Below are 27269 nucleotides of genomic sequence, written 5' to 3' on the forward strand. Positions count from 1 at the left end.
TTATAATACAAATAGTCCTCGGCCTACAACTATTCATTTTGTGACTGTTCAAAGTTACAATGGCACTGAAAAAGGTGACTTATGACCGTTTTTCACACGACCACTGCAGCATCCTTATGGTCACATGATCAAAAAATCAAATGCTTGGCAACTTGTTTACATTTATGACGCTTGCAGTATCCTGGGGTCATGTAATCCGCTTTTGCGACCTTCTGACAAGCAAAGTCAATGGGGAATCCAGATTTACTTAACAACCATGTTACTAACAAGGGCAATGATTTACTTAACTGTGGCACGAAAGGTAGCAAAAGAGGGCAAACTCACTTAACAAATGTTTCACTTAGCAACATAAATTTTGGGCTCAATTGTGGTGGTAACTCAAGAACTACCTGTACTTAATAAGGCTCTCTTTTGCTTCTATGTAGTTACCTCTTTTATCTCTCTTTAGTCATTTAGTTTTCCTCCCCTTCTCTTTTCTTCCCAGTGCAATTGGAATCCCATCTTCCCTACTTTTTTGCATTGCTGTTTCTGCTGAAAGGGGAAAGGGGGTATATATGCATGCATGTATATGCACATGCGTGTATACTGGGAATTAACTGATGCGTGTATACTGGGATAAGCAAGACTTGCGTGTATACTGGGATAAGCAAGACTTATGTGTACATGAGAGAAAAATTCTACATGCAGATGGGTCTCCATTAATTGTGTAAATGAGTAGCTTATTTTATAGACAAGTAATTTAATTAGCTTTAATCAATTCTATCTATTATTCTATTCTATTCTATTCTATTCTATTCTATTCTATTCTATTCTATTCTATTCTGGCCTATGCCAATTCCCTGGATCGGCAACATTAAGTTGACAAAACAGAGAAGCATTAAACAGGATTTTGGTTGCTTACATTTAGTTATATCAGACCCTTTGAATTTGCCCTTTCATATACTATTCAAGTTTTGAAATAATATACCATAGAAGTTTAGTAATGTGCTTTTAGACACACCAATAACGCAAGAAACAAAATAATTTACTTGCAAGTTTATTTTGAATATAGCACAAGCCACTTATAAGGATCAGTTTATAACAGATTGTGATGATTTTGAGGCCCATTGGCAACATGATGCAATAAAACACAGGGTCAAAATTTGGATCTGTGAACCAAGAAGCACTTAATCTTCTCTCCACAGGCTGTGGTCTTCATCCATGTTCAGAACCCTTTTCAACATGGAGGCTGCTGAACTAATCAGAATTTGTCCCAAAATAAGCCCATGAGCCAAGTTCTTTGAGCTAATAATGCTCATGATCACAAGCAATTATTATTGGGATTTTGGATGAACTGAACAATGACTTTTCAGAACGAAAGAGGAGAACTCCAAGTGGCATGAGCTAGAGTACTTGCATGTTAGATTAATCTATGGTATTTATTAGACTTTTTAATGTTAAAAAAAACCTCCTCCCAAAAAAAATGCAGGCCAAATTCTGCTCACTTTCAAAGTCTAGGAAAAAAAGGGGGCCTTGATCAAAGTCTGTACAAGTGAGAACTTTTAAAAGATTTCCCATTTGGTTTCTGAAAAATAGAAAAGGAAGAGAATAAAGATACTCAGGAACAAATCTTGAAAACACTGTTATGTCTCTTGTACTGCTTGAACAAGTTTTATCTCTCAAGGCAAATCAAGCTTAAATATTCCTTCTCAACTAGTCCCCTAAGTCAGGGAAAACAACGTTCCGAGCTTTGAACTTACTTTCAAAATCCAGGAAAAAATGTGGGTAGTTTTCAATTTCTCTGGTAAGGACTTTAAGAAGATTACCCATACCAGCAAAACCTGGTGAATGCAATAAAATCATAAAGAGTTATATATGCAAAAGCAGAAGGTGAAAAAAAATAATAAGGGCTTGGCATGCACTGCTAGTTCTGAAACAGGAACACTGGGAGGGAGGGAAGGAAGGAAGGAAGGAAGGAAGGAAGGAAGGAAGGAAGGAAGGAAGGAAGGAAGGAAGGAAGGAAGGAAGGAAGGAAGGAAGGAAAGCAAGCAGGGGTGGGATACGACAGGGTTAACTACTGGTTCGGGATTTATGAGGTTCGGGCCTGTAAATTGTCATCAGCATGCTGTGTGCAGAGACGCAGCCTTTGAAACAGCCCTCTTTTCCTGCTTTTTTAACTGCAGCTGTGCCTTGTTCAGCAGCTGAAGTTGAAAAAATCACGAAATAAAGATCAGCTAAGAACCCGGGTGGGCAGGTTGGCAAAAACATCAGCAGACACAGAACCGGTTCTATGTCTGCTGCTCTTCAGAAATACCGGTTCTACAGAGGTGGACAGAACCAGTAGAAACCCACCCCAGGAAGGAAGGAAGGAAGGAAGGAAGGAAGGAAGGAAGGAAGGAAGGGAGGGAGGGAGGGAGGGAGGGAGGGAGGGAAGGAAGGAAGGCTATTTTTATGTCAAAGTTAGCAACATGGTGCAGTACAGTTTTAAAATACAACTATATGATTATATAAACTTAACTCTTAATCCAACATCACTTATATCATGCACTGTACAAAACATAAGAATCATGCTTAAAATGGATTTTAAATATAGTACAATTAAGAACCACACATTTCCAACTTGAATTTAAAAGTACAACTTACCTCATTGAAAAAATGAAGTCACTGTATAATCCTAGTGTATTTTTATCCTAAACCATTAGTGTCATTCTCCAGAAACACTACATCTCAAAGCACCCTTATTAAAAACAAGCTATCCAAGATTACTAGTCATATTGACTATATAACCTCTAATATCAGAGATACTATGTCTTTGAATGCCAGCTGCTGAGGAACATGAGCAAATGTGGGTTCTCAAATGCTGGCTGGCTAATCCTTGAAAGAGAATATCACGCTAAGTAAACAATTGTTGTCGTAAACCGAGGATTACCTGTGTGCATTTTGTTCTTATAGAATTATCACTGCATTAATAACAATGTGGGATTTTTTTTTACTTCACTGTTAAAAAATTGAATATTCCATGTTCTTTCTTTCACTACTATTAAGCCTGAGTTTTTTTTGAATACAAGTCCTGGATTCTTTTTGCAAAACCAGGGATGGATTGAGGAAAATCCTAGTTATCCTCAACTATTATTAACAGACCAAAAAAAAAAAATTATTCACAAGAATGTAACTCCCAAAATCCACCCTACCTCTTAAAATGGTTAGTCATGATCCTCAGGAAAGCTCGTAAGTAGGAGAGGAAAAAAATGTTTTACAATAAATGGTATTCAGAACTACATGCTTTGTAATTTAAGCTGCCTTCTATACAAGCACAGTAACAAGAAACACAGGGATGGAAATTAAAACATGACTATTGACTCAGGGACACTTTGAAATATTTAAATTATTAATTAAGAATTGAAAAGGGTAAATTATTTTAAATTAAATTTTCTAGGCCTGCCACCTGGAGTTTCATTCCTACTGTAAGTAAAATTTGCATGCTTAATTTTTCACAGGCGATACACTGAATAACAGGTATTATATTAAGCATTGAATAAGTCTATGCTAATTTTTGTAAGTTGAACTCTCACGCTATGGTGGTTCCAAGAAAAATATTCTCCATCTCATTAAATATAAACAATTCCTAGTGGAGATCATTGAGAGCTTTCAAATGACTCAGTTCCATGAAAAAATTACAACTGAGAATTAAGTACCAAGAGGGAAAATAAATAAATAAGTTTTAAATATTTTACAATGGGAGTAAGAAATATCATAAGGCTAACCTCATGATAGGAACCTTACCTATATAAAAGGAAAAAAGAAACTGGGCTGTACAAATATAGAACTCTATGACGAATCTCCATGCCAAAATTATAGTTTTTAAGGTAGCAAAAAGAAAAAATAAATGCTTAACCTTAAATTGATTAAATTATTTTCATGTAATCTTACATTTAGATTGAATTTAATATTTGTACTTGCCCTAACCCCAGTTTTTGTCTGCCCTGCCTGCCTTACTACGAGAGAAAATTTGCCTGCCAACTAAATTCTGTGTGGCTCTTACACTGAAAGTTGTATATGCCATTGAAAAAAATACTTGTTCCTTAACATGTTAGTGGGGAAAAAGTGACATCATTCTTTCCTTATTAAGAAAAAGCAGAATACAAATTTACTACAAGTAGTCCTCAACTTACAAGATAAGATAAGAAGAACTTTATTGTCATTGTACAAGTACAACGAAACTGTGGATGCACTCCAGCAACTGTTCGCAATACAATAAAACCAGAGGACTTAAAGATGAAGATAAGAAAAATAGACTACCCGCATCTCCATTTGCAATTAGAGAGTACAATATCTACAATTATATAAAAAATATACATCCAACACTGACTGTGATGCTTTGCCGAGTGTAATACACAAGAGATGGATTGTACTGTAATATGTTATTATACATCTGAATGAGATATTGCGATTTCACATCTTTTCACATCTTAATAAGGTAGTGGCTTTGTGTTTATTTGCGGTTCGGATGGCCCAGGGAAAGAAACTATTTGTTAGTCTAGTGGTGTGGGATTTTATTGACGTAAAGCGCCGTCCAGACGGCAGCAGGTTAAAAAGATAATTGCCAGGGTGTGAGGGGTCTTCTATGATGGCCTTGATTCTGCTTCGGCAGCGGGACCTGGCTTATGACTGCAATGGAGCCTAAGTTTATGCTGTTTAAATGGGGCATTTTTTAAAAATGAGTTTTGTCCCATTTTATGACTTTTCTTGCCACAGTTATTAAGTGAATCATTGTAGTTATTAAATTAGTAACCTGGTTGTTAACTGAATCTGGCTTCCCCATTGACTTTGCTTGTCAGAAGGTTGCAAAAAGTGATCACATAATCCTGGGACATGGCAAACATCTTAAATAATGAAACCAGTTGCCATGCAACCAAATTTTGATTACGTGAAACATGGGGATACTACAACAATTGTAAGTGTGAAAAACAGTCATAAGTCATTTTTTCCCAGTGCCATTGTAACTTTGAATGGTCAGTATACCAACTATAGTAAGCCGAGGACTACCTGTACGTGTACCTGAAAATAAATGACTTCTAAAAAATTTTTGCCTTTCCTTTACAAATCGATCATTACTCCCATCCCATGCACAATTCCTCACCCTATCTAATGAAACTAATTCTCAGTTCCTAAAACATAATTTATGGAACAAATTTTGAAAAACATTTGGAGATAAAGAACATATTCATACATTCATTTAATTTATGGTATCATATCCGTAATGCCCAAAGAGACAGAAGTCAATGTTTCTATTCCATGTTATGGCCTAAAGCAGGAGTCTTCAAACTTGACAGCTTTAAGACTTGTGGACTTCAACTCCCAGAATTCCTCCTCCAGTCATGTTATCTCAGGAATTCTGGGAGTTGAAGTCCACAAGTCTCAAACTTGCCAAGTTTGAAGACCCTTGGCCTAAAGCTTTTAAGAGGCTTTTTAAACAGGTGAAGAGGGGAATCTCATCTTGACAACCTTGGACTGACTATTGTATGTGAGATAGCACTGCTTGGGCTGACACCATGTTTACTGTAAGATGTAAATTTGCAGACACATCCTAGGCCCAGACCTTTGCTTTTTTTCATTTGTAGGAAGAATTTTCCAGAAAAGGTGTAATATTTTTCTCCCCTCTAAGGGCGTGTTTCTTTGACCTGCTGAGATCTTTGAGAACTTGATGAAGAATGTGTAGTTACAAGGCCAGATGAACTTTAGGCAAATGCAAGGTTAAAGAGAACAAGAAAGCAAGAATTCTATCTATGGTATGCAAACATAGTGCTTGTTGCATAGACAAATGAAAAACATTATTATCTGTGAACTCTGGAAGAGCTAAGAATCTAATCCAATTGCCCTGCAAATATGACACATTATGCAGATATTATTTCAGAATGACACCGTCATTCAGAATGACACGGAATGACGCTCCATCTGGATATCTGCCTGTGGGTGACAAGTGACAACAGAACAACAAATGGCCCTGGTGTCTGACTGCTACTTACTACGAACAGGTGGTGAAGTTTTGGAATTCACCTTAGATAAAGTGGTCTGTGAGCAAATGGAATGCGGAATTAAATAAGACAAACAAGGGGGAATCCTGAGCAAGGGATTAATTTACCTTAGTTTTGTACTTTTTCCAAAGTCTCAACATCTTTTTTTTTTTTTTGTAATGTGGTGACCAAAACTGGATGTGATATTCCAGGGTGGCCTTACTAAGGCTTTGTAAAGCAGTAATAATGCTTCACATGATTTTGATTCTATGCCTCTAGTTATACAACCAAGGACTGTGTTAGGGGTTTTTTTTTTGGCTGCCGCCGCACACTAATGGCTCATATTTAAGTGACCATCCACTAGGACTCCAAGGTCCCTCTCACACTTACTGCTTTTTGCCTAATCTGTACTTGTACCTTTTGATATAAGTTTCCAAACACATCTTGAAACTACTTAAATTTCTTTTAGCAAGCCTCATCGTTTTGATTCCCGTGTCCAGGAAGTGAACACTTCCCTCCTGGGGCAGAAGTGATCCTGACAACAGGAAGACTTGCAGAGAACCTGACTGGTGGGCCAAATAATTTCAGGGATCATGGACCTTTATAGCCAGATCATTCCTAGACTCACTGGTAAGTGAGGTGCCACTGTCATATACCTCTTCCTGGTAGAAAAACAGTATATTTTGCAAAATTCTAGTAGCTGAAGACTGATTTTCTGAACCAAAGGATTTATATTGTAATCTAAAGTTAGTAATAGCCTCCTGTTAATCAATACTCTTGTTTATATAGAAGACCTTCCAAATATTTAATGGTAACTGAGAATATTAGGAGATATATTTTCCACTATCCTGTAATTCTGCTAGTATAGCCATATTCATTAAAGGCTTGCAAAGCATACACATCGTTTCTTCTGAGTCTTTTTAATGGAAATTACATTATACTGCAAAGCAATTTGATCATGAACACCAAAAGCACACTGTGATCTAAGCTATTCAGGATGTATTTATAGACCCATACATTTGTTAATATGAGAACAAATGCACATTTGAATATATTTACAAATAGTTCAGAAAGAAATATGGCTTACAAAGTAATAGTTATGATTGCCTGAAGATTCATGGATAACCATTTTAACTTACTCTCCTTCATAAGCAAAAAGCATTCAACCTTTTATAATCTAACTGCTATTTAAAATATTTCAGTCAGTTTATGAGTCTGCTTTATTTGGGAAGAGATGTGTCATTTTTCTGGACCGATCAGATGTACATTCAAAACCACACTGCAAAAAAAATAAATAATAACACTGAAGTATATATGGGTAGTAACTAAAGCTGGCATGTTTAAAATTGGAGGGGGGGGAGATTTTCCTTGAATAAAGGCTTGGGCCCCCCAGAATCTGTATTCCACAAGAGTTTGAGATTAGTTTCCTAACCTTGAATTAGAAAACTTTGCCACAGTAAAACAGAATAACAGAGTTGGAAGGGACCTTGGAGGTCTTCTAGTCCAATCCCCTGCTCAGTCAGGAAACCCTATACCAGGGGTGTCAAACTTGATTTCACTGAGGGCCGCATCAGGGTTGAGTTTGACCTCAGGGAGCAGGGATGGGCATGGCCAACTTGATGTCACTCATGTTGGGGTGAGCCAAGTGCTCTGCCAACAAAAACGGGATCCCAAGCTCCGTTTTCAGCTGCGACAGCCTCCTGCAACCCTCTGTCAGCGAAAACAGCCCTCCCAAGCTCCGTTTTCACTGGTAGAGGCACCGTGGGCTGGTCCTTCACTGTTTACAGGGTGGCCCCGCAGGCCAGATGTAAGCATCTTGCAGGCTGGATCTAGCCCCCGGGCCTTGAGTTTGACACCCCTGCCCTATACCATTTCAGACAAATGGTTTTCCAGTTTCTTCTTAAAAACTTCCAGTGTTGGAGCACCCACAACTTCTAGAGGCAAGTTGTTCCACTGATTAGTTATTCTAAATGGAGGCTGTTCCCTATGCTGCTGATCTCTTTCCCTCAGGACAAAGCTGGCCCTTGAAATTGCTTCGGTTCTTCTCATTCAAGTTAATACAGAGTGGGCTACTTCCTCAGGGTAATGATCAGAAATCCTATGCCTTGTCATCTGACAGGATGCCCTTCTTCTTCATCCTTCCACCTACCCAGACTCCTATAAAATAAATTTTGTAAAATGAGAGGACATTTTATTCCTACCCATTCATTCCTCAATATAAGCATTCCCCAGTTGAACCCACTAGATACTGGGGAGGGGGGTTGCTTTATTTTTGATGGCAGGACCTTCAAAGACTTCTGTAAATCAAGTGCAATTGAGCACTGAAGTCCACAAACTCATTCGGGTTCCTTATCTGGCAAAATGGATAAGGAAATGGCCCATTTAGAGGGCAACAAGATGATAAAAACTCCACTTTAATTTGATCGTCTAGAAAAAAACCTTACAGAGATATGTGCGATGTGCATTCCACTAAAAATAAAGGGTAGCAACTAGGAGTGACCTCAAGTTTCTGAGGCCATCATTTGGGTGAGCCATGGTAAAGGCCATGGACTGTGCTGCACAGATGTGAAGCGTCTATAGCAACAGATAATTGAGCCAGCTACATTTGATGAAGTTTATTCTGTTATTTGAAAACCTCCTTCTAGCTAGTTGAGGTGTTTTATGGCTTCAATCTGTCCTCTTTTATGGCCTGAAGTCAGCAATAAAACACTTTCAAGGAGATGTTCAACTAAGAAGTAATAAGAATAGGAAGAAGGCTGTTTTCAAAGTCAGAGAAGCCAGGAAAGCAAAATAAATATAGTTTACAAACTAAAATAGACAACATGAACAGATCTTTACAACAGAGGCAGGAAAGTTCAGAGAATCCAGAAACCCAGGTTCATGACAAGGCAGGGGAACTGAACAGTAGAACCAAGGTGTTTATTGGGTATAGCATTATCAATGCATCAGTGGTGGGATTCAAAAAAATGTTACTACAGGTTCTGTGGATGTGGTTTGGTGGATGTGGCATGGCTTAGTGGGCGTGGGCGTGGCAGAGGAAGGATACTGCACAATCTCCATTCCCACGCCACTCCTTGGGGAAGGTTACTGCAAAATCCCATTCCCTCTCCACCCCACTAACCTGCTTTCCAGCTCCGTTTTCCTGTGCAGGGCAACAAAAGAAGACCCAGCTGATCATCTGGGACTTGGGAGGTAGAGAATAGATGGGGGCGGTGTCAGTCAGAGGTGGTATTTGCCGGTTCTCCAAACTACTCAAAGTTTCCGCTACTGGTTCTCCAGAACTGGTCAGAACCTGCTGAATACCACCTCTGGAATACATTGTCTATCTGATTTCTCACTAGGGCTGAGATAGAGTGACTGGCCCAATCCAGCTGGCTTCTCTAGGCTTGACTAGAAGCTATGGTCTCTATGGTTTCTAGCCTGATACCTTTAACCACTATACAAAACTGGCTCTCAATCCCTACATATACAACACCTTAAAGCAGGTTGATGCAGGTCTTGGTAGTAAATGAACCTTTAGGAGAACATATGGTCTTGAGCAGCCTCATGATCATTTCAAGAACCTTCTTTCTTTCGGGCGTGGGAGGGAGGAGAATATATTCTCTTCATCAAGATGAACTGTTAAATTATCTATAATTGTGCTTGAGTCAGCACCTTGTTCCAATCTGTGATGCCTCCTGAGTCTCTGTTTCTTTTTTTTCCCCTTTGTGGCAGGAATCCATCAGGGTAACCATAACAGAAAAGTATATGCTAGCAAGCTCATTAAGAAATTATTTGCAAGGCCAACAAAGCATGTTCTCTACCTCAAATAAGGTTTTTAATGAATTAACATAGCACAAGAGAAAATGGAAGCACAGTCCCCACAGCAAAATATTTAAAGAAAAATCGAGTGAATAAAAGTGAAATAAATGGAAACAAGTAGCTTTAACTGCTACTTCATGCAGTTTGTGTCAGCCCTGCAAGCTGAATCAGACCCCCCCCCCCCAAAAAAAATCAATTCAACAAAAAAATCTAAAACTGGTGTTTTTTTGGGGTGGTGGGGGGGAGGGAGATTAGCTATAATAGCCGACTCTTGCAAATCTGATTGTCCGGTAACTCTATCTGCCTGAGTTATTGCTGAATGTTATCTCATTTCTCTGGATTTAAAATATGTTTCAGTCACTTTTGCTCAGATAATGCCTCTTGAATATTTCAACCAAGGTAATCTTCCTTACTCTCTATAGTTCACACCTTATCACATTTGCTTATCACTCCGAGTTTAATGGGGCCTTTTCCCAAGTAAAGGTGTACAGAATTGCAGCTTTAAATATACATCTTGATTCCAAAATGGTACTTGGAAACCAACATCAACTACACAGAAATTTAGTTGATTTAGCAAATTTAGTTTGTGAGTATATTTGTCTGTGTCAGCTTCTTTTTTAAAATAGAGAAAACACTGACTTGTTTCTCACAGACAGCTAGAGGAAAGCAATAGATATCTACATTAAGCAGGAAAATATAGTATTGTCCAATGCATGATTCTTTTTATAATTAATAGCAAACAGATGATAGAATTAATAAGCAAAAATTTATTCTGGCTAAACCAATAGAAATTCCTGAGTAAGCCATCTAAACAAGGACTTAAAATTAACTAGTCCTGTTAATCAATTTAGGACAAAATTTCTTATTGTAACTTGAAACAGGAATCAATCCCCTAAAAAGCAGGTAATTGCTACCTCAGCAATTAGAAAAGCAAAATCAAATTCCAACAGCTGATTAAAAATACCGTCAAATACGATAAGGAAATATTCCAACTTATATAGTATGCAGAACAGTATTTTTAAAGATGGCTTATTTAATAGGAAGCAACTAGAAACTAAAATTAGTCCAGTAGTAAAAAGATTTATATTAAGATCTTATTAAGACAATTATGTTGTACAAAGTTTGTTCTAAAGTGGTTAGTTTTAAGCCATAACAAATCTGTATGGTGATTAATCACACACAGACAACCTTCATAGTAAATATCACTTGCTCCTTTCATAATATTAAAGTAGCATGTGATTAAAGTGATCTATTATTCAAAGAAAACAGACATTGGTCAATGATATGAGCAAAGTTAAACATATGCACAGAAGTGGACATTGTGCCGATGTTTGGACAACCCTGCAGTGCTACACAGTGGATTTCCTGTGAAGGAGACATTTAAAACTCACAGACCAGTCTATAGACATTTGCTCATTCAACATGGCTTCACAGGAAGGAAGAATTTTTAAAAAAGGGACTAATAGAAAATCAGAATGGATTTTGTTAGTGACAGAGTGCCCTCTGCTGTTGGACTTTAGGAATAAAAGGAACATTTCTTTCTCCCTTCGTCTGTTTTTCTATGGCTGTTACTCTGATTTGGTCCAATTAAACATTTAATTCCTCTGTACATTCATCAGGTACATAAATACAAATTTAAATTTAAAAATTGGTGAGTAACATCAGTTTCAAACATCAGAGTACATTTTTAAACATCAGACTATGCTCACATGACAGTGATTATAGGGTAGATATCTATCATACAGTTCTATATGAATTTTACTCAAAAGTAAATCCCAGGATTTATTATTATTTGTAGGAACTATGGGCTGCCAAAGCAATTCCTTTGGTCCTCATGTATTTCTCACTCACACATCATACTAAGTCATGGATTTTTAACTGCACCTTATGAAAAGCACCTGTAAGCCAAGGTTCACCCAACAGACCAGGGCTGTCAAACTCCCAGCCCACAAGCCAGATGTGTCACATGCTGGCCACTCCCTTGCCTGGTTTAGCGGGAGGGAAGGGGAAAAGGGGGGAAGTCCCAATACATCACGACACCACAGTGATGACGTGAATTTGACACCCCTGCAAAAGACTAAACCAAAATCAGGTAGTTTAATCACCTACTTTGTTTCCTCTGCCCTGACTTTTTCTAAGTTTCAATATATGAAGCATTTTACAGGGCTTCTATATGACAAAATCTTCCAAAAAACTGGATGAGATTTAAAAAATGGCAGCTCATCAAAATAATGAAAGTTAAGCTCCATACATAGTGAAGGAATTTGGAGGGACATTGTTACAGATTATTATCTTCCCATTTTCAATGTAGGATGGAATAGATTTAAGTGACATAAGGCATGTCCAAATCCTACTCCAGGTCCACAAATGGAGCTAACTAGTTAACTATGAATGCATTTTTGTTAAGTGCCACTTGTGAACCAAGCCACTGTGATTTACAATTATGTCTTATGATGTCTTAATCTTGTATGTATTTCAGGCTGCTGTATCTTACTCAACATTCCATGGTTAAAACATTGTATAGTACATCGGATGAACAAGCCATCAAGTACAATACAACTTATTTTGGGTAAAGCTTATAAATACAATGATATAATGTCCTTGTTAATTTGTGTAATTTAAGATGGAAAGCTAAGTGAGGGGTTACATATAATATAATCAATTGTGTTTCTTAGTAAGCTTGTAACAGTAAGTAATTCTTCAAATTCCCCTTAATTCCAGACAATTTTTTGATATGGTTAGGAAGAGAAACAGGTAAAAGACTGATCAATACATCTCCACGTGTACTTTTTAAAAAAAAGAGAATATTCTAGATTTTGGATTACCATAGGAGGGATCAAGGTGACAAGGGTTATGTAGTTGATTTTGGGCTAGTTAGCGTCGTTCGGTGTAACACTTCTCAAAGGATTGGTGTGGTGAGAATAAAATAAGAAAATACCTTCAAGTGTGCTACACTCAACTTGCAAAAAAAGTGGTAATTAAGAAACAACGTAAACTTAAGAATTACCCATTCATTACTGAATCTGTTCAACTCACAAAAAATCTAATTAAATTAACAACTGTGTTTAAATTAAAATTTCATAATGATGGCCAATAATTTATTAAAATTTAAAAGGCCAATTTCCTCGACATAAAAGTAAGCCAAATCCCAAATCAATTTCAAAGCCTTATTGTTGCTGGGAAAAGCATGTCATTAAAAGATTTGACCACTAAGTGGCAATCTTAGCTTGTGCCAAAGTAAAAACAAATATAAAATCTTCCCCACCCACTCCAGCGCATTGCAGATACCTGATCTTAGAACAAAAATGTAAGTGGCAACTCAGACCACCAATATCATCATAGATAAAGGATGGAATTTATGATATGCTATAATAAAAATGAAAGATCAGCAGGAATAGATTTTTTTTTTTAAAAAAAATCTTGTCAATAGGAATAAAGGATGAAAAAAACAAGGCAAGGAAATCCTGGTGAGACTGTCTTTCAGGAATACTTCCCAACCCTTTTACCAGCAGCGGCCATAGGAAACCCCTGTATTTTCTTTTGTGCTGTAATATGGGATGCGGGGAGGTTATGCATATGTGTGCTTTCACATCTTCTCCTAGGGACTAATCAGTGTCTAATCATCTGTACATACTGTTGTATATGTTTGTCTGGAACAGTATAATCAATGTGGGTTCCTTTCTGGTTTGTGTGCATGTGGGGAAGTGTGTTTATGTATTTGCTGCGCCCCATTTTGTGTTGTCTTTGTCAATATGTGCCCTGAAGGCAAAGGATCAGCTGTTTAGGAATGTGGTTCTTATTCTTTCTAAAACTTATCCTGAGCTAATTCATAATCAGAATTTTGTTATAAATATCTTAGAACAGGGGTGTCAAACTCCATTTCATTGAGGGCCGCATCAGGGTTGTGTTTGATCTTGGGGGGCCGGGGTGGGGTCACTCATGTTGGAGGTGCCTGTGGCAGCCCAAGCATTCTGCCAGTGGAAATGAGCTCCTGGGCTCCATTTTTGGCTGCAGAGGCCTCCTGCAACTCTCTGCCAGTGAAAACGAAGCTCGGGAGAGCTGTCTGCAGCCTTCCCATGCTCCTTTTTCGGCTGCAATGGCCTCCTTTCAAGAAGAGATTGGACTGCCATTTGTCAGAAATGGTGTAGGGTCTCCCGCTTGGGCAGGGGGTTGGACTAGAGGGCCTACAAGGTCCCTTCCAACTCTGATTATCTGTTATCCTGTAATCCTCTGCCAGTGAAAATGGAGCTCAGGAGAGCCTCCCGTGACCCTCCCAAATTCTGTTTTCGCTGGCAGAGGCACCATGGATCAGTCCTTTGCCGTTTCCAGGGTAGCCCTGTGGACCAGATCTAAGCACCCCGTGGGCCAGATCCAGCCTCAGGCCTATCTTGTAAGAACTATGTTGTTTCAGCCAAATGCATATTTATTCCAGCATGTTGTTCCAGAAATCATCAAGATTCAGATGAATTGGGTAAATCCACACAAAGAAGACATGGATATAATAGCACCCTTTTGCCTGATTTCCCTAGTAATGTATTAACTGTGCCTTATGGGCAAAATATGAGATGTAAATAATAAAAGTAAGACATATTTCTTCTGATACTAGAAAAAAATACACAGTCATCATTTGTAGTAGCCACAATTAATTTATGAAAATCAAACTTTGTTTAAAGCCACCCAACTTGATAACTATTATATTTTAGAGTAAATTATAAAGTCCCATCTTCTTTTATTGGTTATGGAGCTTCAATCGTTCATCTTTAATCAGTGACTCAGACTCCAGATATTATGTAAGAGAGATTCCCTTTCTCCACATTTTCTGCACCATGCATGAATTTAAATATTCCATAAAAATGTATTTATTGCGGTGCAGACTATTATAAAAACAAGAGAGCATGCATAAATATATCTTTCTACGATTAAGAGTAGTATTATTCTATGATTAAGGAAAAAAGAGTACATCAAAACATATAAGCTTCACATGACTTTATGGTTTAATGATTGTTTCATATATACTGATTCATTTTAGTAATATGTTTCCCTAAGTATTTTATTGTGCTTTACTATGTCCTGCCAATTTTGCAAGTGGGTGGTATAAAACATTGGAAATAAATAAATAAAATACATGATCCAATGGCAGCTGTTACGTACAAGTTGGGTTGACAAAATCAGAAATAAGGAGGTTATAAGCCACCTGGAAAAGCCAAGGGAAATCATCAAAACCATAACAAAGCAAAAGTTAGAATATTTCGGACATGTGATGCAACACCCAGAAAAATACGTCATACTTCACTTAATCCTCCAAAGAAAGATTTAAGGCAAACAAGGTCCAGGAAGAAGAACAGTATCATGGCTCCAAAATCTAAGGGACTGGTTTGGACAAAACTCAACAGCACTTTTTCGTGAGGCTGTTAATAAAAATTGGATTGCCAACATGATCACCAACGTCCGATTATGGATATGGCACAAGAAGAAGATAATCCAATGATTCAAAAAATGTATCAGTCCTCCCTAAAAACTCAAATTCTGAACTCTCTTTTCCCAGCCTGCAATATCATAACAATAAAACAATCCCTTAATAAATGCAGTTTGTATAGAACCTTGATTAGATACTTCAATAATAATGGTAGGATAACCACTTCCTTAAATTTACAGAATAGCTGATAACTGTTTCTACTTTTCTCTCTAACCAAATTGACAGGGACACACATTCTTGTTTTTAATTTTGTATTATACTTCCAAAAGAAATATGTTGTACTAACCTAGATTAAAAACTATAATTGACTATTAAGCAATCAAATCTAAGTAATGCAAATCACTCTATACCCCCAACTCACTTGATTCTTGACCAAGCAGAAAAGTTATCTTATTTCTTTAAAGGGAAAGTAGTCTAATCCCTGGATCATTTGCCTTGCACTTATTTACAATATCCTTGTAATACTCAATCGTATTAGTTCAAATCTGGTCACACCTCTGATTTATGCAGAATAATTAGGATACTATTCATTTCCGATTTCTTCCCTAATCTTCAATATGAATGTGTTAATTGCTTTTTTCTTGACATAAATAGACATTTATTGGGGGATGAGCATAAAGCCTTAAGATGGTTTTCTTGATTGATAATAACAGTGTCTAAGATGCCTTGCTTCAATATTTATGTTTTAATGCGTATACTGACCTGCATTTGAGTGTCTATTTCCTATCAAATCAGTGTAAGTATAATTTATGTAAATGAACCCTGAAACCTTATGTTTGCATTGGTTAGGAAGAGAAAACAGGATACTGACACAAGAAAGAATAATACAGGATTGGGAAAGTATTAATGCTATCAATTTTTCTGTTTATTTTATATTCATTTGTTTTTTTCCTGTCTGGGAAACCGCAGAGTTTTATTATCTTTATCAATAGGTTTATTTCTTTCATAGCATGCTAACTATACAGGATTTCAATAATGTCAGGTACAGACTTTTGTTAATAACACAATCTAGCTTTCCAATAAGATATTTATGAGCAAATAATTTGAGATAAAACCTATCTAACACAACATATAAATTATTAAGTAAATATTGGATTAGGATAATTATATAAAGTCATGCTGAAGTCAGTTCAATTACCTGAAATTGATAATTCAGTCAGTTCCTTTTTAGGCATCTGGTTCACATGGATATGTCAATAATTTACTTTAGAAATCTTGATTTAGAAATGCTTTATTGTGTGAAAGTTGTATCATGTTAAACTATTATTTTTGATATATTTTAGCCTATTTTGAAAAAATCAATGCAGGTAATCCTCGTTTAGCAACCACAATTGGGACAGTTGTTAAGTGAAGTAGTCACTAACTGAAACCACAACTGTGCTTATGATCTTTACTTCCATGTTTCCTTTGCTTTATGAAGGTTGTTTGGGGATTGATCATAAGGTTATTTTTTCATTACTGTAGTAACTGCAAATAGTTGCTAAATGATGCAGTCACTAACTGAGAACTATCAATAATCCAAGAAATGTATATATTTCTGATAGCACAATTCAGGAATTCATTTTGAAAATGTATCTTGTACACAAATGTCAGGTATAAACAACTAATACTAGAAACCAACATGTTTCACATTAGCTCTGGAAGTTTTGAATGTGTCAGCAGTATTAATAACATAAACACTTTACTAATTTAAGAACACTGAAGTTGCATATTTTGTTAAAATATACGCTTTCCATTATTTAATTAGCTAATGATCCAAAATAAGCAGTTTTGACATTATATGTTTCAGCAGGTGTGTAACTAAAGTGCTAATACATTAAGAAAATTTGAAGAGATCACAGGGATCACAGCTAAAGACATATTCATTAATATGTATATATGAAGATTCCATTAATTTCAGAGAGAACCACATAGGGACAGGACCTAAACTTTTTGAATTGGGGTGTACATAAATAAAACAGACTAGATTTTTTAAAAATAAAAACAATATGCAGTTTACACTGATGTACTTGATACAATGACTATTTTCTTACCTGATAATGTATTTCTTTTAAATCAAGTTCTCCAATCTGTAAAAACAGAATTGTATAATCAATTACACCTCATAAGTAATGGTAATATGTACACAGACATAGACAAACCTTGTTCAAACATTTTCTTTGCCTTCACATTTTGTATGTGTTTTTATTGGGCTATCAAAAGTCTTGTTTACTATCAATATAGTTCAACATTCATAATCCTTTTTTAGATTGCATGAAGATATGCATAATAGAGAAAGAAGCATTTACCAACAGACCCAAAATATTACATGGATGTGTCTACATTTAGAAGAAACTAGACAATAAAGGATTTGCTTTGGCCAAGCCATGCATGCAAATGCATTGGAGAAGTCAATGATGTTAGGAATGGTTCGTGGATCAAGAAGAAGGGGCCAAGCAAGGAACTCGCTGGCTTGATACCTTCAAAACTGATACTAAGATGAATATCCAACAATTGAAAGAAGCTGAGCTTCACAGGGTAGCATGGAGGACACTTGCCTATAAAGTCGCCAAGACTCGGACACCACTGAATGGTTAAAACTAAGACAATAAAGGGTCATCATTTCAGAGATATTTCTCTATTTAAATAGAGAAACAGAATGACCAAGAACAAAGAAGCAGTGAGAGTGAAATCAACTTCCAATTTCTTGCAGGCTTGACCATGGCTGATCACCCTGCATCAGCCAGTGGAAGAGGTCTACCTCTTCCTCTAGAGGTCCAGAGCAGGACTGGTCTACTGGTTCTCCAGGTGACAGAACAGCAGCATTGAAGTGACCACAAATTTGCCACAAATTTGCCATGTGTCCTGGATTTTGAACCCATTCTATAAATTAGCCCATTTGAGGTGTCTTGATTCGAAAAAAAGTTGCCTTATGATGCACTGTTTCACCCAGTTAAAAGTTACTAGCACAAGTCATAATTGAGGGCCTGAATAAGCCACAACTGGTTGGATACAAACACCACAGTAAACCAGACAACAATAAACCACAGTCACCAGAATGCACCCAGTGAACTAAAGCTCAAGTCAACTAAACCGATTAGGGCTCAGTGCAAGGCATGAGCCAGATCACAGTATGTCACTTAAAAAATCCATTGCTACAAACAAAAATTAAAAGAAATAATCAAGACAGAATGGCACATTACGCTTAAGAAATAAGCCTACTGGGTTTAATAGGATGGATTGTAAAACTAACAAATTCAAACCCTGGCACTTCTGAAATCTGACTTACAAATGATTTTTATTTTTTATTTTTAATAATATTTAAATGTTTGAAATGATAATATTATTTCACTTGTGATTTTACAGTTAAAAGCTGTCGGAACATGAGTTGAAAAGGTGTGTGTGTGTGTGTGTGTGTGTGTGTGTGTGTGTGTGTGTAAAAGTCAACCTTCAGAGAGTCTGATATTATGGCCTATGTTTCTTCCCATTTTCATTTCACAACTTTATTGTCAGCACAAAATAGACCACTAAAACAGTAGAGATATTATAAAACCATCTAGTTGTGATACTCTTTTTCCCATTTATTCCTAATACTTATAACATTTAATTAAAAGCCATAAAATTAAAGGTACATACTTTGTTTCAATCTTAATACGATGCAATCCAAACCTTTTGCAGGATATTACGATATTAAAGCAACAAAACATATAATAGACATGCTGTGTATCCTTCTACAATCTCATAATTCTTCATCTTTAACTCAATAAGTGTCATGATGTTTTTATACCAGCATCACTATCACTTCCCAGAATATAAATAGTTCCAAAAGAGGAAGGGCAAATTTCTGTATTGATACTACCCTAATTATATCCTGTAGGTCAGCACTTACTACAGAGGAAGTATACACATTCAGTAAGACTAGTTAGAAAATAGGGGAACTCTAGAAGTACACCAATGAGGAAATTGATGTAGGATTAAAAACTCCATGTTTTCAAATCATTATATGCATTTTTAAAAACATTTCAACTACTAATAATTAAATTTAAAAACAAGGAACCAGCAATATCTTAGCATCACATACATCGGTTGATCCTGAATCAAAGTTTCTACAGATACATTATATTAAATAAAGTATGTCACGCTAAAGATGTGGTGTAAATCAAACCAATTAGTTAAAAATAAAATTTATAATGCATCCAGATTGTTAATGATGGGTAGTGTAATGTTTTCGTATTTGGTTTCCTACATCCATTTTAAAAGAGACCATCTGTCACAAACATTTATAACATACTCTTTAACAATAAAAAAGGAATGCAAAAAAAGGGTCTTCAGTATATCTAATGGGCCTGACTGCAGAATGAATAACTGATGAATAATTGAATGAATGATCAGGTTTCAGCAATTATTTAGGACTATATGAATGAATGATCGAATCAAAAAGGAATTTAAAGATCAGTTACCTTAATAACCTTTCCTTAATGATTCAAATGATAAAATTAGGAAGGTTTAAAAAATACATCAGTTAAACTGGGGCAGGAAGGAACTCTATGGCCTCCAGATTTTTAGACTTCTGTATCTCCAGATACCGAAGTCACACTATCTCGGGTATTTTTATCTGGAGCTGATGAGAAACTGAAAATTACAGACATCTAGGTGGTTGCTGATCTCCAATTATTTCACCCTCTATCCCAGTGGAGATCTGTTCACTGGTATGTTAGTACCTACTAGGTTTCTTGCACTTGATAGCTATCTAGCAGGAACTTTTCCAGGCAATTTCTGAGAATGGGATATAATTAAATGGAAGAAGAAAAAAACTCTATAATCTATCTATCTATCTATCTATCTATCTATCTATCTATCTATCTATCTATCTATCTACCTACCTACCTACCTACCTACCTACCTACCTACCTATCTATCTAGAGAGAACACATGCCTCAAAAATTTTAAAAAAGGTAAAATGAATACTTGAAGTCGGTAAATCTGAGAAGCATTTTTATCAATTTGCCTTTTGATAAAGGAGTATTTAATGTTTGGATAAATTTACCAAAGCAGCTATTTGTGTGAGTACTCATATTAAACCAAAACAGTTATAGCTACACTACTGGTATTTTTTCAGGAAAAAATAGTTCAATAAAAAAGTACCTCCCTCCCAAAGAATATATTAAACTTTGTAAACTCACCTGTTTAAAAATTCTCCAATTCCTCCTGGAAATGTGAGAAGAAAATGAAACCTGCAAATTTAAATTCAGAATGTTAATTTATTGTAATTAATTGGTTTAAGGAAATGCACTAGAAAAAAGGTAGACTACATAATATACATGCTGATAAATATCAGCAAGTGTTTAGTGTTTGGAAGTCTTCCATCGATGCATAAGCTGATTAAGACACTGGGAACATTCCCTTCTATACAAAATATCTCATTTAAAGTGTTCTTGCAGTTTGGTATTACATTTAAAACATTCTTCCTGTGTCATTCTTAAAACTTTCTAGCGAACTTCCTTCTCTTTTCCCATATTAAATATACACTAAGAAAGTATTTTTTGAAATACAGAACAAAGATTATAGATGGGTTATTTCCAGTCAAAGCCTCAACCACTAAGCTCAAACATGTTCCGATAACTTGGTCATTTCTTGCTCATCACCCGTGATTCAGCTACAGTATTGCTGGCTCTTCTCAGAATCACACAGACAAGATAGAAAGACCAGATTTATTTGATGTCTTGTTGAGTAAAGCTTAACCCAAATAAAGAAAAAAAAGGGGTCTTTCAGATCATTATAACTATAAGAACAACAAACGAGGGCACTTTCCAGGTAAAACTGAACTCCAATGTTTAAAACATCCCAGCAGGGGTACATTAGCATCATATTGCCTTCTTCCTCCTCCTCCTCTTCCTCCTCCTGCCCCTCCTTATTCCACCCAGCTACAAATGACTCAGGGTGCTTCACAGATAGACAACATTAAAAGGAATAAACCATATAATAATAAACAAGATGACAAATCAGACAGGAACAAAAAAAACACCACACAACTTTTAAAGGGGCTTTCAGTTACCCTCACACAAAGGCCCAGGCAAGAACTGGTTCTTCAATGCTCTTCAAAAAACCATCGGGATGGGGGGACCATTAGGCTCTCATGGGAAGCCTCATTCAGAGAAGGCAGGCATTGTGACAGAGGACTGCTTCCACGGCCCCAACAAATGGCCTTGTTTAATCGAAGGCATCTCGAATGGGTCAAACCCACCCCGGATTGAACCAGCTGGGCAGATATGTTGGGGGATAAGCACCATCCTGAATCACACTAATAGGCTGGAGTCTTACATGGCTATGAGGCGTGCTCATCACTGCCCGCCCTGCTGCATTCTGTACCAGAGTAGTCTTCCAGGGCAGTCTCTTTACAGTGCATTGCAGCAGTCAAGCCTTGACTTATTTATCTAGGAATGAACGTATTTTTGCCTCTTATCCAATACGTAGTTTTAAAATGCGAAGTTATTTTACATACAGTGAGAATAAGACAGTTGAAACAGGTCCAGAACCAAGAATAACATGTGAGTCTTCCAGGATCAGCTTCTCAAATGTTTGCCAGACTAAGTCCTCTATTCCACTATCTGCATATACTCTGTAAATATTAGGGAGGGAGGGGTCATCTTCATCCTTCCTCTCACTGGTAAGATACGGACTTGAGTTGCTTCTCACTCCTCTGGAATACATCTTTCCCTCCTGGAAATCCACCTCCTTTCTATATTCCACTATACTGACCTTCCTAGGGTAGTAGAGAAATGTCTCAAATTCAGGGTCAACCCCCAATTAAGTCAATCCATTACTTTTGTGGACTTCCTCAAGAATATTTTACTCATTTAAATACAGTGGCAATTACTTGTTCTTCTAGATGATCCAAATCTGCATCTTATGTGATTTAATTTCTGACAGCATGCAAAGTTGTTCATGCTAGTGAATATCAATTAGACAAAAGGTATGCTGAGTCTCCACCTTGTGTAGAAGTAATATTTTGCTTGGCATTCCTGGAACGCTCTGGATCTAGACAGGTTAATTTAATTCCACGACCCTTGTTTGAGCTTAGAACAAACATGGAGCTACTTCACAACTGTCTTCTATTAGGTACCTGTGAGGAGATATAACCCTGATGAATAAACTCCATGCACCTAATGTTTTGCATTATATAATTTGGCAGAATTATTACACGGACCTATCCCAGTTAGTATCTATAGTCACTATAATTCCTGATACATTTCTTAAACTGACATTCTTTTTATTAAATGCCCACTTTCAACCAGCAAAAGTCTTCCAACAAGTTTTTCTCCCAAGCCAAATATAAACTACTGTGACTGTTGCCCAAGAACTACTTGAGCTACTTTCAAAAACTGTTCTTATATAAACAGCAATTCCTTATGTTATAACGAAATTCAAAGTCCTTGTTTCAGAGGCAATTGACAGAGTATAGTATTAAGGTCAATCACAAAAGAAAGATGCAAATTTCAAATTTGTTCAGGTACTTCAAAGTTCAAAATGTATATGGTAAGTTTTTAGTTCTTGGCTTACAAAAATGATAAATTGCAACAATGTAATACTTAAGTGACAGTGAGGTAGTGAACAAATCCACTTAACTGTATTTTCTAAATGGACAATTCAGAACCTGTAACACAGCAGTCAACTATGTTTTCTGAGGAAAAAGCTTAATGTACATGCCAAGTTTGAGCAATCACACTTTACAATTTAACTCAAGGCAATACACAACTACTGCTTTGGAAGTTTCCTGCTGTGAAAGAAAATGAAGTCATTACTGCCCCTGCCAACCAAAACGGAGGGAGGGGAGTCTTAATAGCATAGTCAAAAACAATTTACAATATGACTAAGATGAAATATTCCAAAATAAAATGACTAGGCCCCAAACAAATTTCCAATAATATTTTGTTTGTTCTCAATTGTTATTCTCTCTCTTCTTTTCAAAATGGCGCACTAAATAGAAACAAACGATGTCCATCAGGAAATATGGGTCAGCCAGCCTTTCTGCCCTTCTCTTACTGATCTTAACTTGCTGTAGGAATATTGTAACATTAACTCCAATATTGCAAATTGTTGTTTTCAAGATGGAGCCTGGATACTCTAGCACGTGCCCCCTGCCAGCCAACTGTTGGGTATCTGCTGCGCGTGCATGGGGGGAGACGCGTGCATAGGCTCTGTGCATGTATGCGGTTTGCGCATGCATGTACAGAGGCGTGCGGTGCAGGGGAATTGTGCGGGCATGTGCAGAGGTGCGCAGTGCATGCGCAGGTGGTCGTGCGTGCATACACAGAGGCATGTGGTGCAGGGGGGTTGCGTGCACATGTGCAGGGGGCGGAGGATTCACGCACGCATTGCATCATGAGTGCAGGCACACGAGTGCGTGCACATGAGCACATTTTTGGCACACAGCATGGAAAAGGTTAGCTATCACTGCTTTAGCAATCCTAGTTCATTCAATATCTGATGATGAGTAAGACATAGAATTTTAAGCTTGTCTTAACATTCTCTTTACTCTGCAGATGAATAAACACTTCTTATATATAGAAGCTAGGCGAAGATATAATGTACTTAAACGTTCTCCCTTAACCTTTCTGAATATCTCCAGATGCAAATGGAATCACCTAAGAATGCACAATAAATTCCCTATCTTAATTCTTTTTTCATATTAAGTAAGAGTTGTTTTTTTTTTTAATCACCTGCTGATTTTTTATGGCTCAGAAGCCAAGGATGGGCCTGCTTAGTATTTGAATGGCAGTGTTCCAAAAATATTTGGCTTGTAGACTACACAGAGAAGTTTAAGACACCATCTTGGAAGAAAGCAATGACAAACCATGCCACAGAATCACCATGTTTGACCTAAGGGAGACTGAAAAGTTAAGTTTGGCTTCAGTTTGTTTATTGTGATGAAGATTTTTCTCCAGCCAAACAGCAACTCCTACAGGATGGACTACAGATATGTTAACGTAAAAATTAGCAACTTGTCTGCCTCTCAATTTTAAGTGAGAATTCTTTGGAATTCACATGGGATCACAGGATGTAGGTATCTTGGCAATTGCATAAAAATGTGTTAAAAACAACGAAGTGTTTCTTTGACTCTGTGTTAATGTGAAGTGCAGAATGGATTCCATTCAAGCCCTCTGGCTGTGTACTCACCACCAGATGCAATCAAACGTAACAGCAAGACAATAAAAACATATTAGTGGTCAATGCTATTGTGCCGCTGGGCTAAACAACCTTGGCAGTCATCTTATTTCTCAATTCAGTTAAAATTTCAGGATAAAACTTTTCCAGGTGTTTTTTTTTTAAGGAAGGACTCTAGTTTTTATATATTTTTATATTTTTCTTCCCTTCTACTTTCACTATAGAATAACTCAAACAGCATAGCTAGTAGAAAATTACATTTCAGATATACCTGATGTATGACTGGAACTGACAGCCGTGCAGTTAATCTCTTGTCAGGATAATTAATAACATTTCCTGGAAATTAGCGCTCTACTCTGAGAGAATCAGGACAGGTTGCCCCTATGACTAAGATGTACAAGCTGGAAGGCAACGTAATCTTTGTAAGTCGTAGCATAATTTCATATAAGAACGAAATTGGAGAACTACTAAATTATGATACTTCATCATATGGTTAGAAATAGAAACATAATCATGGGGCTAGAAGAGGCCTTGGTGGGTCTTATAGGCCAACCTCCTATCCAAAATAGTAGTTTCTTATTCCATCATAGATAATGATTGTCCAATCTTTTCTTTAAAAATCTACAGTGATGGAGCACGTACAGCTCTATGTTCTTCCAAGAACTAAAGGCTAGTCAGAATTATTAATCCACTGTTGATCATCAAATACACAGCAGAAAAAAAAATATTTTGAAGTTCAGGAAAATACCTAGACAAGCAAACTGAATGTTTATTGTTGTAAATAGCAGCTTTTAAAAAATCAAGACGCCTAAGATTGAAGAAATGCTGAAATAATTGCAATTTTTCCTGGCCTACCACAATAATAAAATCTGAATCTAGTACAGTATGCATGGTTCTCATGGAAGCAGCATTAAGCTGAAAACAGTCAAAACTAATGATTTCATTATGAAATAAAAACTGTAAAAGATATGTTTAAAACTCTAGAGATTATAATTTAAAAAAAAAACTGAAGACAAACCTCAGTGAAACAGATCCTGTATTTTAGGAACTCCTAAAATTAATTGTGCGGGCTTTAACATCTCTGCTCAAAACCTCAGCACCTCATCTTCTCAAGATAAACAGTGTTTTGATCTTATGTGTATGTGGGGGGATCACAAATCACACTGCAGTGTTCTTTTCCTTTTATGGACAAAAAGCGGAAGAAAAGCAATTCAGTTCAGTAAAATGCTCATTTCAGGCATTCACTTAAAAATGTGCAAGCTGTAATGCAAATGTCCCTTTCTCCCTTGATGAAAATGGACACAACCTAAATAAATAAATAACTAAATAAATAAATAAGCAAGCAAGCAAGCAAACACCACTTATGTCTTAAACATTTGGTGAGTTAGATGCTGTTCCTGAGGGCATAAATGCATTCGATACATTAGTTTTCATAATGGTTTAAGTGTGGCTCATGGTTTTATCAGTAGTATTTGACTCATTTTTAAAACAGATTAAGCTGGACAGAAGAGTAGCAAAAATGCACATATGCATTAGTTGCTAGTTACAATTTTTACAGATGTCCTACATACAATGTCTCCCTCTGTCAACATGCTAAATGCTGCCTTTGATTTTTAAAAAGTATCTTAACACAACTGGGGGAAAAAACTGAAAAGCTAATTAAAAACCCATTATTAGTCATCTTATGCAAGTATCAGGAATATTATACAGGCAATTTCCTCAGTGGCTTGAAGGATCTTGTTATGCCCTGGTTAGATGGCCTAATTTGGATCATATGAAATTGAATGTGACAGTATTCATATGGCACCAGAGAGGGTTTTTTCCTCTGGAGAAGAAAATATTTTTCTAATTATTTTACTTGATTAAAAAAAAAAAGAACTACATCCATTTAATACTGCTGACCACCAGCTGCCAGCAGTTCAGCAGTTTGAGTCTCATCACCTCAAGATTGACTCTAACTTTCAGCCTTCCGAGGTCAGGTCAGTAAAATGAGGACCCAGATTGCTGGGGTCAATTGGCTGACTCTGTAAAACCGCTTAGAGAGGGCTGTAAAGCACTGTGAAGCGGTATATAAGTCTGTTGCTATCAAAGTTAAAAAGTCAGGGTGGAACAACAGGCCATCACCTAAGCACTTGAAGAAGAAACAAGGCCCATAAAGCCTGTTAACAAATAAAGAAGGGAAAATTGTGCACTGCAACTAACCCGTATCTTTAGTCTCTGTATCACACCAGCACTATTGTGGCTAGATGAACTAGTCCTACACAAAACAGATGATGGAGAAGAAATTCAAAATGTTATAGAAATGTCAGATATACCAAAATATAAGAGAATTAAAACATCCATCACCTTGGATGTCTTGGTGGTAATAAATAATATAGTCCAACACAACTGGAGGGCAATAGATTGGAAATGACATCTATATGAAGTTTAGGTTTAAAAAAATGCAGTGTTTTCATACAATGTTGAAAAATGTACATATTATTATTGAACTGTATTCTTTACTTCTAGCAGATCAAAGAAGAAATAATTGTGTTCTCACTGCTTATGAGAGACACAATTAAGGTCCTTTGGTCCACGGTTGGCTACTTCTGAGGAATCATAACTTTCTAAATGACTGCGGAAAGCAATTCAGTGATGCTGTAGCCAAAAACTGTCCCCTTTGGGTCATATTTTAATTGTGTACATGGGAACGGTGGTTTCTCAGGGATGAAGTGCTCCTTTCTCACTCTTAAATCCCAAATTTCCCACTACTAAATGTCAACCATCTTGCCACTGAATTTTGCCACAATTACAGAGTGTTTGTGGTCCACAAATAGGGTAGTTGGAAAGATCATGTACGGTTTATGAGCTGCCCA

At 36.8% G+C, this 27269-nt stretch overlaps 1 protein-coding gene across 11 annotated transcripts in view; it reads right to left on the reverse strand.

Annotated features, from left to right (window-relative positions):
* The window catches only part of CYRIA (CYFIP related Rac1 interactor A), a 76145-nt gene that overhangs the window by 18231 nt on the left and 30645 nt on the right, over nt 1-27269 (reverse strand). For 3 of the 11 annotated variants that reach the window (XM_087917433.1, XM_087917447.1, XM_087917443.1), the window contains 4 exons: nt 20433-20483; nt 17304-17339; nt 1740-1820; nt 1485-1564 (listed from right to left, as the gene is read on the reverse strand). In XM_087917433.1, the coding sequence (XP_087773559.1) occupies nt 1485-1557 (73 nt within the window). In that variant the 5' untranslated portion in view covers nt 1558-1564; nt 1740-1820; nt 17304-17339; nt 20433-20483. Of the gene's footprint in view, nt 1-1484; nt 1565-1739; nt 1821-17303; nt 17340-18885; nt 19007-20432; nt 20484-27269 lie in introns of those variants that run through there. The other 8 variants (XM_026695313.2, XM_087917472.1, XM_087917460.1 and 5 more) reach the window with 5 other exon arrangements.

Source organism: Pseudonaja textilis, chromosome 1 (genome assembly GCF_049901715.1).
Source record: "Pseudonaja textilis isolate UNSWEBS1 chromosome 1, rPseTex1.2, whole genome shotgun sequence".
Taxonomy (NCBI): Eukaryota; Metazoa; Chordata; class Lepidosauria; order Squamata; family Elapidae; genus Pseudonaja; species Pseudonaja textilis.